The sequence below is a fragment of the Heteronotia binoei genome, chromosome 4, assembly GCF_032191835.1.
Source record: "Heteronotia binoei isolate CCM8104 ecotype False Entrance Well chromosome 4, APGP_CSIRO_Hbin_v1, whole genome shotgun sequence".
Classification (NCBI taxonomy): domain Eukaryota; kingdom Metazoa; phylum Chordata; class Lepidosauria; order Squamata; family Gekkonidae; genus Heteronotia; species Heteronotia binoei.
In genome coordinates, this window is record NC_083226.1 from 167012431 (window position 1) to 167027602 (window position 15172).

At 47.2% G+C, this 15172-nt stretch overlaps 1 protein-coding gene across 5 annotated transcripts in view; it reads left to right on the plus strand.

Annotated features, from left to right (window-relative positions):
- Positions 1-15172, plus strand: part of MYO5B (myosin VB) — a 520179-nt gene that overhangs the window by 248156 nt on the left and 256851 nt on the right. For all 5 annotated transcript variants that reach the window (XM_060236175.1, XM_060236177.1, XM_060236176.1 and 2 more), the window contains exon 6: positions 13345-13488. In XM_060236175.1, the coding sequence (XP_060092158.1) occupies positions 13345-13488 (144 nt within the window). The remainder of the gene's footprint in view (positions 1-13344; positions 13489-15172) is intronic.

Genomic DNA, 15172 nt, shown 5'->3' on the forward strand with positions numbered 1-15172 from the left:
CACCTTTCAAATGCCTTCCCTCCACTGGAAATAATGAAGGATAGAGGCACCTTCTTTTGGGGCTCACAGAATTGGACCGCCTGGTCCAATCGTTTTGAAACTTGGGGGGCATTTTTGGGAGAGGCACTGGATGCTATACTGAAAATTTGGTGCCTCTACCTTTAAAAATAGCACCCTAGAGCCCCAGATACCTGCAGATTAATTCTTCATTATATCCTATGGAAATAAGTCTCCATAGGGAATAATAGAGTTCCCAGCAGACATTTCCCTCCCCTCCCCCCGCTTTCTGATGACCCTGAAGCAGGGGGAGGGCTTCCAAACCAGGGGATCCCCTGTCCACACCTGGGGATTGGCAACCCTACTTTAACTCCTGAAAGCTTATACCCTGGAAATCTTTGAAGGGCTACTGGGCTTGAATCTGTCTCTCCCACTGCGGGCCAACACAGCTGCCCATCTGAAATCTCAGCATTCATAATCTCTTTCTAAAAGTTAGGGCTCTGTCCCACATCCTGTCGCCCCCCCCCCCCCGCCAATTTGTGCAAGCCAAGCCTCAGAGGTGAGTGCATGATCTTGTGATTGTTGCCGGTTGTGCTCTTCTCACAGCTAGTCAGCATGGCTTTTTTTTGTAGCAGGAACTCCTTTGCATATTAGGCCACACCCCCTGATATAGCCAATCCTCCTGGCGCTTACAGTAGGCCCTGCACGAAGAGCCCCGTAAGCCCTTGGAGGATTGGCTACATCAGGGGGTGTGGCCTAATATGCAAAAGAGTTCCTGCTATTTAAAAAAGCCCTGCAACAGATGTGTGTTATCTCTATGTACTTTTTTCATTTTGCTCAGCTGTTTGCCCTTTGGGTCTTTCTGTTCCGTGTCAGGATCATTGCTCTGTAAGTGAAAAACCTGGCCAGTCATATGCTTTCTTTGTGAGATGTTAGATCAAGCGTTAGCTTTTCCAAATGGTAGGGCTTTTGCTTTTCGTTGTGTCTGGTGCATGCGGCTTTATTGTTCTTGCTCTCTCCTAAGTAACTCAAAGGAAATGATGATTGACTGAATTTATGGCAAATACTGTCGGCAGGATAAATGAGGCCGCCATCGGTCCAGGAGAGCTGCCAAAATTACATAATTATTTACCAGGAGGTGAAGTTCCTTCCCTTCAAAAGGCAGCACATGATCCCTGATAGTCAAGGGAACAAAGTTAAGTTGATATAAAGGAGAAGGAAGGCACACGCAAGATGAGACCTGGAAGTTCTGTTCATGGTGCAATGTTCACATACGTTCCCCTTGTTGTCTGTACTTGTAATCATTTGGATTTATATATTTGTGTTCCTTTAATTGTTGGTAAGTTGCAGTAGAGAAGGGAGGGGGGTGAAAGAAGGGGAATGAATGAGTGAAGTGATTGGTTGGTGACTGACTGAGACAGTGTGGTTGGAGCTAATAAGAATGTGTGGCGGCAGAGAGAGACAAAGACAGAGAGAGGTCAGTCAGCAGTGAACTCTTAGCAGAGGGACAGCAGTTAACTGTCAGTCATGGTCTGTCAGCAGTCTGCAGAGCCTGAGAAGGGGTGTGAACTGGCAGAGACTGACCAAGAGAGAGATCTTGAGGTCGTGGTAGATAACTCACTGAAAATGTCAAGAGAGTGTGCGATTGCAATAAAAAAGGCCAACGCCATGCTGGGAATTATTAGGAAGGGAACTGAAAACAAATCAGCCAGTATCATAATTCCCCTGTATAAATCGATGGTGCGGTCTCTTTTGGAATACTTTGTACAATTCTGGTCACCGCACCTCAAAAAGGATATTATAGCATTGGAAGTGAGTTGGGGAATTCCTGGAGATTTGCGGTGGAGCCTCTGGGGATGGCAGGACTTGGGGAAGGGGCAGGATCTCACCAGGATATAATGTCATAGCATCCACCCTCCATAGCAGGCATTTTCTGCAGGAGAACTAGTCTCCGTCACCTGAAGAGCCGTTATAATTCAGGGAGATCTCCAGCCCCTACCTTGAAGGTTTGCAACTGTAGCCTGGCAGTCAGGAACTCATTTGTATATTAGGCCACATCCCCTGACATCCCCATTGTTTCACGCCGGACTTTCTTGTAGAAAAAAACCAGCAGGAACTCATTTCCAAATTAGGCCACACCCACTTACACCAAGCAAGCTGGAACTGTGTTCCTGTGCATTCCTGATCAATAAAAGCCCCGCTGGCAGTTTTTCTCTTATAAATATGTCTTTAAGAGCCCTGTGGCGCAGTGTGGTAAAGCTGCAGTACTGCTCACGACCTGAGTTCAATCCCGGGTTCAGGTAGTCAGCTGGAGGTTGACTCAACCTTCCATCCTTCCAAGGTTGGTAAAATGAGTATCCAGCTTGCTGGGGGGGAAGTGTAGAGGACTGGGGAAGGCGATGGCAAACCACTCTGTAAAAAGTCTGCTGTGAAAACGTCGTCATGCGACATCACCCCAGAGTCGGAAACGAGTGGTGCTTGCACAGGGGACTACCTTTGCCTTTTCTTTGAAATATGTCTTTGCATCAACGTGGTTCCATTTAATTTCAATGAAGCGTTCCCGTCCCTGCACCAGTTAACAAGCTTTGCGAGCGGAGACTGCATTGGTATTGTCTCTGAACAGAATCAATACGCCTTTCCAAAGAAAAGTCTTTCGTCTACGTTTCTCTGGGTTTTTTGTTAGTTTTCAGATGTCTTTGAGTTCATTTTTAGCAAAGCACCTGCTTTCCTCTCCTTTCTGCAGCTACAACTGTGATATACGTGTCCTTTTGTGTGATTCACCTAGATTTGCAGAAACACCATTTGGCAGGGAATTTTATTACCTTTTATTGCTATCCAGACCAAATGGCCAAGCCACACTGTTTTATGTGACCATGTGATCAGTTAGTTTGCCCTCTTAATCAACAAACTGCTTGTATTTCAGCTCACAATACCTGATCCCCTTGTCTGATGAAGTGTGCTTAGAGAGCACACGAAAGCTTACGTTCTGAATAAAAACTGGTTGGTCTTAAAGGCGCAATTTGACTCCTGCTTTGTTGTCAACCCTTGGTCACCCACAGATGGGAGGGGAGCAGGCCTCAGATTCAGCAGGAGCTCACAGGAGCACAGCTCCTGAACCTTTCTGACGGTTCCCCCTCTTCCTCCCCACCTACCTTGTCCATCAAATAGCAGCTGCAGCTGCATAACAATCCCTGGATTAGGAGAGCGAACAGCCAGATAGCTACCCAGGGCTTTGCCATGCCCTCAGCAGTCCTCATAAACCCTTGGAGAAGCCCACACCACCCTTTCACCACTTCTTATGTAATTTTGGGCAACAGGTGGCTTGTTGGCCTTTCGACTGAAGGTGAGGCAGCCCAGGAGAGCCGCAGGAGAGCAAGGCCTGCTTGGGCTAGCTGGATCTCTAGCCAGCCCAAGCAGGACTCACTTGCCCGAGGCTCTCCTTTCTTGCATCTGGTTGCTATTGGCTGGGGGGGGGGGTGTGGCGGCATTTGCTAATGAATTATGCCAGTGAGCACCACCTATTTTTCTACAAAATGACCCCTGAAGGGGAGTTGTATTTGTCAGATTGGACGAAGAATATGGGTGGGGAGCAGAGAAAGAGGCAAGGCGTAGCTTGAAGCTGGTCCAAGTACGAACCATAGGTGTACTCCACAAAACCCTGGTCCTGAAATGGTATAGAGCAGGGGTGTCGAACTCATTTGTTATGCGGGCCGGATCATACATAAATGAGACCTTGTTGGGCCAGGCCGTATTTGTACCTATTTAAGTAAGCAGAGATATACATTTTATAAAGGACATAGACAAACACAATTTTTTTTTTAAACTTAAAATACAACATGCTTAAAACATTGACACTCATTGGTCTTAAATGTGCTTTTTTTTTTTCTTCCTATGGGATCCAGGAAACTGAGCAAAGGAAGCTCTGGTTCTTTCCTTCCTTCCCCAGAGGAGGGGGAAGAGCCTCAGCCAATAGAAGGAAGAGAGGCTTGGCTCAGGAGGTCTGCTGAGTGGAGAGCCAGTTTGGTGTAGTGGTTAAGTGTGCGGACTCTTATCTGGGAGAACTGGGTTTGATTCCCCACTCCTCCACTTGCACCTGCTGGAATGGCCTTGGGTCAGCCATAGCTCTGGCAGAGGTTGTCCTTGAAAGGGCAGCTGGTGTGAGAGCCCTCTCCAGCCCCGCCTACCTCACAGGGTGTCTGTTGTGGGGGAGGAAGGTAAAGGAGATTGTGAGCCACTCTGAAAATCTTCAGAGTGGAGGGCGGGATATAAATCCAATATCTTCTTCTTCTTCTTGCTGTGAGATTGAGAGAACCTGGCAAAGCAAGCTCTCCCTCCCCCCTTCCTCCTCAAGGGAGGAGCCTCAGCCAATGGAGAAAATAGAGGTTTTGCTCTATAGCTCCTGTGCAATTGAGCATGCCTGCGAAAGCAAGCTGTGATGCAGAAGGGAGCAAGAGAGAGGGAGAAGGAAGCAGATGACAGCCAGTTGTTCTTAGGCCTGATAGGAGCCCTCCAGGGGCCTGATTTGGCCCCTAGACTGCATGTTCAACATCCCTGGTATAGAGATTATGAGGCCGGTCCACTGCTTGTTCAAGATCTCCATGTTTCTGTGGATTGAGCCCATGTGCTGTCATTGGAACTGAGGTTCTGCCTAGCGGGCGTATCCAAATCCATCTCTTAATTCGCCCATTCACTTGACTGTTAACATTCTTTCTTCTGTTTGTGCTTCTGTTCGTTTGTTTGTTAACATCCGTCCTTCCATTTGCTCGTCTATCAGCATTTGTTCTTCCATTCTCTCCCCTTGTAATGTTCGTTTGTTCTTTCTTTCCTGTATTTATAGTCCTCTTTTCTCATTGAGGCTCAAAGGGTAAGTCGATAGCAGTCCATATGAAGAGGCATCTAATAAGCACAATCAATATGAGGAGACATCTAATGAACAGGGTACAACTAGGATCACTGAGATCCGAGTTAGGGTAGCATATCAGGCGTAATAGAAAGCATGGATTCGATCAGCGAAACCAGTGAAGTAATACATCCCATACAGAGTGGTATACTCTTTCCCAGGGGTCATTTTGTAGAAAAATAGGTGGTGGAGCTCATTAGCATAACTCATTAGCATATGCCACTCCCCCAACCAAAAGCAACCTGATGCAAGAAAGGAGAGCCCCAGGTGAGCGAGGCCTGCTTGGGCTGTCTAGAGATCCAGTCAGGCCTCGCTCACCTGGGGCTCTCCCCCCCCACACAGTCAAAAGGACAGCAAGCCATCCGCCACCCAAAATTGCATAATAAGTGGAGAAAGGGTATGCAGGCTTCTCCAGGGGTTAATGAGAGCTGCTGGGGGTGTGGCAAAGCCCCTAGTGGCTGGTTGGCTGCCTGCTCTCCTAATCCAGGGATTGTTATGCAGCTGCACCTACTATTCAATGGACAAGGAAGGTGGGGAGGAAGAGGGGGAACCCCCAGAAAGGTTCAGGAGCTGCGCTTCTGTGAGTTCCTGCTTGATCTTTCCCTGTGTAAAGAATCTTCCTGAATTGTTCTGTTATATTATAGCCAGGCCTCGGATTCAGCGGGAGCTCACCGGAGTGCAGCTCCTGAACTTTTCTGAGAGTTCCACCTCCTCCTTCTGAGAGTTCCACCTCCTTGTCCATTGAATAGTATGTGCAGCTACATAACAATCCCTGGATGAGCTCCACCACCTACTTTTCTACAAAATGACCTCTGATTATAGCCCTATCACCTTTACAGAAAGGCACTCCTGAACAACTCTGCTTCAAACAGTTTGTGGATTGCCACAAGTATCCCTCCTTCAGGGAGGCCATGCCACACGGTGGGGGCCACAATGGAAAAAGCGCCAGTAAATAGAGGCGTTTTTAATTTTTTTCTCCAGTTTCTTAACGTGACCTTCCACAGTTTGCTTCCCTTTGACCCATCTGCTCCAATGAATTTTTTTTTTAAAAAAACCCTTTTTTCCTTCCGAATCTACTTTCAGTTTTGCAAGAATAAGATAATGAATTAAGAACATAAGAGTAGCCATGTTGGCTCAGGGCAGTGGCCTATCCAGTCCAACACTCTGCGTTACACAGTGGCCAAAAGCCAAGTGCGATCAGGAGGTCCACCAGCCAGAACTTCAGGAGCCCTCCCATTGTTGCCTCCTGAGCACCAAGAATACTGAGCATCACTGCACCACACATAGTGTTCCATCTATACCTTGTGGCTAATAGCCATTCATGCACCTCTGCTCTTAAGAATGTAAGAGAAGCCATGTTGGATCAGGTTCAGGCCTCAGATTCAGTGGGAGCTCACAGGAGCACAGCTCCTGAACCTTTCTGAGAGTTCCACCTCCTCCTTCTGAGAGTTTCATCTCCTTGTCCATTGAATAGTATTGCAGTGGCATAACAATCCCTGGATGAGCTCCACCACCTATTTTTCTGCAAAATGACTGCTGATCAGGTTTATAACCCATCCAGTCCAACATTCTGTGTTACACAGTGGCCAAATCCAGATGCCGTCAGGAAGTCCATCAGTGGGTCCAGAACTCCAGAAGCCCACCCACTGTTCTCCCCCAAGCACCAAATATCCAAAGTGTCACTGCCCTAGACATAAGAACATAAGAGAAGCCATATTGGATTAGGCTAATGGCCCAGCCAGTCCAACACTCTGTGTCGCACAGTGGTCAAAACCCAGGTGCCATCAGGAGGTCCACCAGCAGGGCCAGAACTCCAGACACAAACCCACTGTTGCCCCCCAAGCACCAAGAATGCAGAGCATCACTGCCTCAGACATTGTGTTCCATCTATATCAGGGATAGCCAAAGCTGTTTAACATAAGAGCCACATAGAATGAATGTCAGATGTTTTGAGAGCCGGAAGGAAGGAAGGAAGGAAGGAAGGAAGGAAGGAAGGAAGGAAGGAAGGAAGGAAGGAAATTGAATGGGAGGAAGGGAGGGAGTGTCAAGCATGTTGTTTCTTTCCTTGTATGACTGTATTTCAAACCGTTAGTCTAATGTATTGCACATTAAAGCCATATAACCTATTCCTTAGTTCTCACTAGCAGCAAATGCAGGAATGTCCTCTTTGAAGATAAGGTCTCCTGAGATACTTTCCCAGGGCTAAACCTGGACCCAGGATGTTGCTAAAGCAAGAATAGATAAAATAGCCAGAGTGTTAGTTTCACACGCCTGTGTTAGAATTCCTAAAATACCTTTTATGTGCCTCTTTAAAGTTAGTATTCTGAAGTTACACTGTATCACTTCCAATCTGGTACCTACCCGAGCACAATGGATTATCAATAAACTAAGACTTTGTTTCAAAAATCAACGCTTGGTTATTTTGAGATCTGATGCTTGACAAGGAGAGGTGGAAAGAAAGCAACTTTAACTTTAAATGCATTCTCCAAGCTGCCAGCTGGCTTGGAGAAGTGATTTAAAGAGATAAATGCATTCTCCAAGCCGGCCAATGAGGCAGTGTGGGCTTCGAGAGCCACACAATATGTGTGAAAGAGCCACATGTGGCTCCTGAGCCACAGTTTAGCCACCCCTGATCTATATATTTTAGCTAATAGTCACTGATGGACCTCTGCTCCACATGTTTATCTAATCCCCTTTTGTAGCTATATTTGTCATGTGTTAATGTTATTGTAAGCTTGTCTAGAAATGGAAGGTTATTATTGCACCAATTGCAAATGCCTATTTGTTTGATATAAGCTGAAACGTTGAGGTGGCTCTTTGATTCATGCTATAAAACTGGCGTTAGTGGTTTTAATATAGGTCAGTATTTGGAAGTTCCATATGTTAAATGTACACTATTCAATATAAGTTGAGCAGCCGTTATTCACAGTGGGTGTTTTTTGTTATACACTGTGATCCTGTTTTGTTTTTTGTTAACTGGTCCAGTATAAGGCAACTTTGTGTCTTCTTAATGGAGGTGCTTCTCTACCCTTCGGCTTCTCCCCCTTTCCCCTTACAAAACGCCTCAAAATGTTTTTTGTCCTGTCCTCTTGTGTTTTATGGCCGTGTTTCACAACCATCAGTCTGTGGCGACCACATAATCATTTCACCACCGCCCATCCCCATTTTGTGAATTCAGCCAATCCAATCCAAATGGCACTAATTGAGGTTCTATGTCATGTTGTATAGAGCTGTTATCTCTGAGGGATTGTTTTTTAATAACAGATTTTATAATTGAAGAGAGCATTGTCGAGGACAGAATTAGCAAATCCAGATACCGCAACTCAGACGTGAGGCAGTGAATCCTCTCCTGAGGAAATCCCAAGGGGAATTCAGTGATTGGAGAATCATATAACACAGTCTGTTAGTTTGATAACTGTTTCTTTTACCTTGGCTCATGTTAGCTTTAGTTGAAAAGGGGTTTCCGCTTTGTGGCCGTTTTCAACGCTGACTGAAAACACATTTGCGTTGCTTTCAGAGGCTGTTGTCCTTGGTGTCGTTTGCTTCATGTTTGCCCTCACTGCCCTTGGTTTCACTTGCCCTCACTGTTATCCTGCATCGTCACCTGTAATTTCGTCAGTGGTGTGTCAGATGACTGTAATCAAACTCAAGTGATTGACACAGACAATCCAGTTGAATCGTTCTGCTTATTTTAGATTGTTCTGTTCCGGTAATTTTATTCCTCTCAGGTACATAAGGTAATGCATGGCATAAATGATAAAAAGAGAGCCAGTGTGGTATAGCGCAGCGGTCCCCAACCTTTTCGGTACCAGGGACCAGTTTTGTGGAAGACAATTTCTCCACGGACTGGGTCGGCAATGGTTTCGGGATGGTACAGTTGTTCACTTTGTTTCTTTTAGTTTGGTGTACGGAGTCTTCACTCATCCACTTGCAGCTGCTGGAATGGCCTTGGGTCAGCCATAGCTCTCACAGAGTTGTCCTTGAAAGGGCAGCTTCTGGGGAGAGCTCTCTCAGCTCCACCCACCTCACAGGGTGTCTGTTGTGGGGGAGGAAGGGAAAGGAGATTGTGAGCCGCTCTGAGACTCTTCGGAGTGAAGGGCGGGATATAAATCCAATATCTTCATCTACCTCACAGGGTGTCTGTTGTGGGGGAGGAAGGGAAAAGAGATTGTGAGCCGCTCTGAGACTCTTCGGAGTGGAGGGTGGGATATAAATCCAATATCTTCATCTACCTCACAGGGTGTCTGTTGTGGGGGAGGAAGGTAAAGGAGATTGTGAGCCGCTCTGAGATTCGGAGTGGAGGGCAGGATATAAACCCAATGTCGTCTTATTATTACTACTACATTGTAATATATGATGAAATAATTATACAACTCACGGCCCAGTTGCTAACAGGCCATGGACCAGTGCAGCAGGTAGAGTACTGGACAGGTTCCAGAAGGCCCCAAGTTCAAAATCCCCATGTTGCCATGGAAACTTGTTGAGTAACTTTGGGCCAGCCACACACATGCTCAGGTTAATCTCCCTCACCAGGCTGTTGTGAGGATAAAACTGAGGGGAACGCTTTGGGCCCTCATGGGGGAGAAGGCAGGGCCTGTGTGAAGTTAATAAAATAGGAGTCCAGTGGGACTTTAACAACTAACAAATTTTATGGCAGCATAAATGCTCTCGGACTATGGTACCTAGGGTTGCCAAGTCCAATTCAAGAAAGATCTGGGGACTTTGGGGGTGGAGCCAGGAGACATATGGGATGGAGTCCCATGGCGCAGAGTGTTAAAGCTGCAGTACTAAGCTCTGCTCATGACCTGAGTTCAATCCCCGGCGGAAGCCGGGTTTTCAGGTAGCCAGCTCGAGATTGACTCAGCCTTCCATCCTTCCGAGGTCGGTAAAATGAGTACTCAGCTTGCTGGGGTGAAAGTGCAGATGACTGGGGAAGGCAATGGCAAACCATCCCGTAAAAAGTCTGCCGTGAAAACATTGTGAAAGCAACGTCACCCCAGAGTCGGAAACGACTGGTGCTTGCACAGGGGACCTTTCCTTTTCCTTCCAGGAGCAAGAGTGTGACAAGCATCTCTCTCTCGGCTTGACTTCGCGAACGAAGATTTAAGAAAGGTGCAGTAGTCCACGTCTGCTGCAGGCTCGCTGGTGGCTGACAAGACCAATGCGGGACAGGCAGGTTCGGCCACAGTGGCTGCAGGGAAAAGTCTGATTTGGGGTTGGTGCTGTAGCAGTGCGATTCTTCCTCAATCTCCTTTTGTCCTCAAGACCAGCTATGCGTGCGTTCTCAAAGGAAGAGACAGCCTGGTGGATGGTGTGCCTCCATGCTTTGCGATCTGAGGCTAGGTCAGACCACTGGTGATGGTTGATGCGACAGGTGCCAAGGGATTTCTTCAAGGAGTCCTTGTACCTCTTCTTTGGTGCCCCTCTATTTCGATGGCTGGTGGAAAGTTCGCCATACAGGGCAATCTTGGGAAGGCAGTGGTTTTCCATCCTGGAAATATGCCCTGCCCAGCGCAGCTGCGTCTTCAACAGCAGTGCCTCGATGCTTGTAACCTCCGCCCGCTTGAGGACTTCAGTGTTGGTCACAAAGTCACTCCAGTGGATGTTGAGGATGGTGTGAAGGCAGCGCTGATGAAAGCGCTCAAGGAGTCGCAGGTGATGACGGTATAAAACCCACGATTCGGAGCCGTAGATGAAGGTTGTCATCACAACCGCTTTGTAAACATTGATCTTTGTGCCTTTTTTCAGATGCTTGTTGCTCCAAACTCTTTTATGCAGTCGGCCAAATGCACGGTTTGCCTTTGCCAGCCTATTGTCAATCTCCTTGTCGATCTTGGCGTCTGAGGAGATGATGCACCCCAGGTAGCTGAACTGCTGGACTGTCTTCAGAACTGATTCACCCACAGTGATGCAGGGAGGGTGATAACCTTCCTGGGGTGCAGGCTCGACAGAAGTTCTCCACCAGCCTGCACCCCAGGAAGGTGACAAGCATCATTGAATGCCAAAGGGAGTTCTGGCCATCACATTGAAAGGGACCGCATGTCTTTTAAATGCCTTCCTTCCATAAGAAATAATGAAGGATAGGGGCACCTTCTTTTGGAGCTCAAAGAACTGGACCCCCTTGTCCAATCTTTTTGAAACTTGGGGTGGGGGGGTAAGATATTTCTCTACCTTCTCTGTCCCATGCATAATCTTGTAAACCTCTATCACGTCACCCCTCAGTCGACGTTTCTCCAAGCTAAAGAGCCCCAAGCGTTTTAACCTTTCTTCATAGGGAAAGTGTTCTAACCCCCTTTAATCATTCCAGCTGCCCTTTTCTGGACTTTTTCCTATGCTATAATATCTTTTTTGAGGTGCGGTGACCAGAATTGTGCACCGTATGCCAAATGATTAATCTTCCCTCAACTTTCTGAGGGCAGTAAGCTCAGTCGTTTCAGGCAAGAGTTTATCATTAGCTTTTGTCTTTTTTAGTGCACGATTACTTTCATTTCACACTTGCCGTGTCCCCTGTGTGTACAGGCACCCCGTCCACGTTTAGGGTTGCCAAGTCCAATTCAAGAAATATCTGGGAACTTTGGGGTTGGACCCAGGAGACTTTGGGGGTGGAGTCAGGAGACATTGGGGGCAGAGCTAGGAGCAAAGGTGTGAGAACCATAATTGAACTCCAAGGGAGTTCTGGCCATCACATTTAAAGGGACAGCAACCTTTTAAAATGCCTTCCTTTCATAGGAAATAATGAAGGATAGGGGCACCTTTTTTGGGGCTCATAGAATTGGACACTCTGGTCCAATCATTTTGAAACTTGGGGGGCATTTTGGGGAGAGGCACTAGATGCTATACTGAAAACTTGGTGCCTCTACCTCAAAAAACAGCCCCCCCAGAGCCCCTGATACCTCCAGATCAATTCCTCATTATACCCTATGAGAATCGGTCTCCACATACGGAATAATGAAGTGCTCAGCAGACGTTTCCCTCCCCCCCCCCTTTCATGCGACTGAAGTGAGGGATTGGCATCTCTACTCACGAGTTGCTGCCAACTTCTTCAAAGTAACACAGACACACCATCCCAAGAGGAAGCCTTTCAACCGGAGACTGAAGCCTCCGGAGGTGGAAAGTCACATGGTGGCTGTGGGGGCGGGGCTTCTCTCCGTTGGCCAGCTGACTGGGGGCAGGAAGGAGCCCGGGAAAGTGGAAGAACCCCCGCTGGGACCTGAGGATTGGCAAGCCTATCCACGTTTGCAAGCAGGTCTCCTTCCCTGGCTGCCTTGATAAAGTGTTCAGCCTTGAAGTTTGCCGTTAGGGCATGATGAGAACGACAGGAGACTGCAGACAGCAAAATGTCAACATGGTTGAGCCTGCAGCTTTCCAGCATATTTTTTTGTTGTTGTTGCTAAGCTAACTTCATCCAAGCTATTAAAAAGAAACTGCAAAGAGCTCTGAGCAGCAAATCGATAAAACTGGCTGGGGAAATGCTCAGTGATGCTAGTCGAAGTACATGTATAAACACTTTTAATTTATAAAGTCGCAGCTGTCATTTTGTTTGCTCCCAAAAACAACTCTGTGGAGGAGAGGAGATTGCTGTTGATTTCTCTTTCATGGGAGGTAGCTCGAGACCAATGGACTAGTGCTGGGGTGTCGAACTCATTCGTTATGAGGGCCGGATCTGACATAAATGAGACCTTGAGGGGTTGGGCCATGTGTGTACCTATTTAAGATTAGGTTAAGTAGCAGAGAGATAAATTTTTATAAAGAATACAGACAAACACAAATATATTTTTTAAAAAAACTTAAAACATGCTTAAAACGTTCGCACTCCTTGGACTTAAAGGTACTTTCTTTGTATTTCTCCCATGGGATCCAGGGAACTGGGCAAAGGGAGCTCTGGCTCTTTCCTTCCTTCCCCAGGGGACCGGGGTGGGGGGGAAGAGCCTCAGCCAAGAGAAGGAAGAGAGTCTTGGCTCAGTAGTTCTGCTGTGTAATTGAGGGAGCCTGGAAAAACAAGCTCTGCCCTTCCCCACTTCCTCCCCAAGGGAGGAGCCTCAGCCAATGGAGAAAATGGAGAGGTTTTGCTCTGTAGCTCCTGTGCTATTGAGCAAGCCTTGCAAAGCAAATTGTTATGTGGAAGGAACCAAGAGAGAGGGAGAAGGAAGCAGATGACAGCCAGTTGCTCGGGGGTCTGATTCGGCCCCCGGACTGCATGTTTGACCCCCCTGGGCTAGAGTGTTTGTAGAGATTCTAAGAATTGCACAGTTTATTATGCAAGATATTTGGAGAGCTGCTAGCCTTTTTCTGGGAAAATTTCTCTCTCTTTCTCCACCCTTAACGTCACTTCTCTCTCTCTTTTTTACATATTTACAGGACATTTGAAAGTTTTGTGTACTTCAGAGATAACGCACCTTCTTGCAAAAAGGGCCTTTGTTTCTAATACTTTATTCCTTTTCACGCAGTCAATTGGCAATGCTAAGACAACTAGGAACGACAACAGCAGCCGCTTTGGGAAATACATTCAGATTGGCTTTGATAAAAGGTATCATATCATCGGCGCCAACATGAGGACGTACCTGCTGGAGAAGTCAAGAGTTGTATTCCAGGTTAGTTAATCGATTCCCATCCCCACCGCCCTTTCCTGTTTTGTTAAATACCAAACGGTGTGCTCTACTTCCTGCTGAAAACCAAACCAAACGCCCTATTGGAGAAGAAAATACATTTTTAGCATCTTCCGTGAAAGTATCCTGAGGCACCTGGCCAGGACTTGGAATGAGGTTCCTCATCAGGTCATGCCAAAAATGTCAGCCTGAACAGGTTGAGTCGTTTGTAATACTTAAACAATTAGACAGGATCATTCGTTATTAGAGCTGAGGTATGTCACTTGCGCCAGTCATAAAAGCAGTAAAAGGAGCCCACCCTCTGACAAGATGGATGTTTCTTCTTATGGATGGGAATGCCGAGGTAAGAAGAAAAATAGGATAATGGATTTCTCCCCCCGCCTCCCTAAAACAGCAGGCCAGTGAGGACTGTGCATGCTCTCTGGGAGGTGTTTGGGGACGCTTTGGCTCAGCAGTAGAGCTTTGCAAGGAGAAGTTTGTTTTTATTTATTCGTTTTATTCGATTTTTAGCCCTTCCTTCCTGCAGAACAGGCTCAGGGCGGGTTGCATCATAAAAGACAACAGTTAAAAACTAGTTAAATATATACATAATCTAAAATTACAGACCAGAGAATAAAATGGCAAATTCTGCCTCACAAGCCTGGCCTATTGTCCAGGTTCAGCAGGTCTTATAGCATTGGAATGGAATGAAAGAGGGGAGGCCAATAACAAGTGACGTCCACTGCCTAAACTAAAAGCCTGGTGAAAGAGCTCTGTTTTACAGGCCCTGCAGAACTGAAGTAGGTCCCACAGGGCCCGGATCTCCAGGGGGAGCTCATTCCACCAGACAGGGGCCAGGGCTAAAAAGGCCCTGGCCTTCGTTGAGGCCAGACAGACATCTCTGGGGGCGGGTATCACCAGTATCTGGGGATAGGTATCACCAAAAGATGTTGGGTCGCTGATCGTAGAGATCTGTGGGGCACATACAGAGTCCAGTCCCTGGCATCTTCATGTAAAAGGATCAGTTGGCAGGTGGTGGGAAAGACCTCTGCCTGAGACCCTGGAGAGAGACAGTCATAGTATTGAAGATGGTAGACTAACAAAGATTTCAGGTTTTCACCGCTGGTAACATCATTAGGGTTTGTAGAATCTTTCGGGATCAAGTGCCGTGTTCTACTGGAGAAAGTTTTCCTTCCAGACGTTTCGTTCTCAGCTGCGGAGAACATCCTCAGTGGCGTTGCAGCCGGAGCAGGCGCTCAGACCTTCTTGGCTGCTGTGCATTGAGTGGGGCCAGGGCCCCACCAATCTTGGTACCCAGCTCTGCAAAACACCCTTCAGACTATAAATTGCAGAAAGTCTCAGAACAACCAGCAAATTCCACAGAACAATCAGCACAGTCGACAACCATCTTCCTTATCTTCAAACCCCTTCCAACCCTCCCAGCAATTAACACGGAACAATGGTCACATTCAACAGCCAGTTTCCTTATCACTACCCTTCCAGGAAGCCCCACCAAACAATGGGCACATCCACAAACCAATTGCCCTTTCATCACACCCCCTCCAGCCTAGAAATAGCAGCTCTCCAGCAGCCCTGGCCCCACTCAATGCACAGCAGCCAAGAAGGTCTGAGCGCCTGCTCCGGCTGCAACGCCACTGAGGATGTTCTCCGCAGCTGAGAACGAAACGTC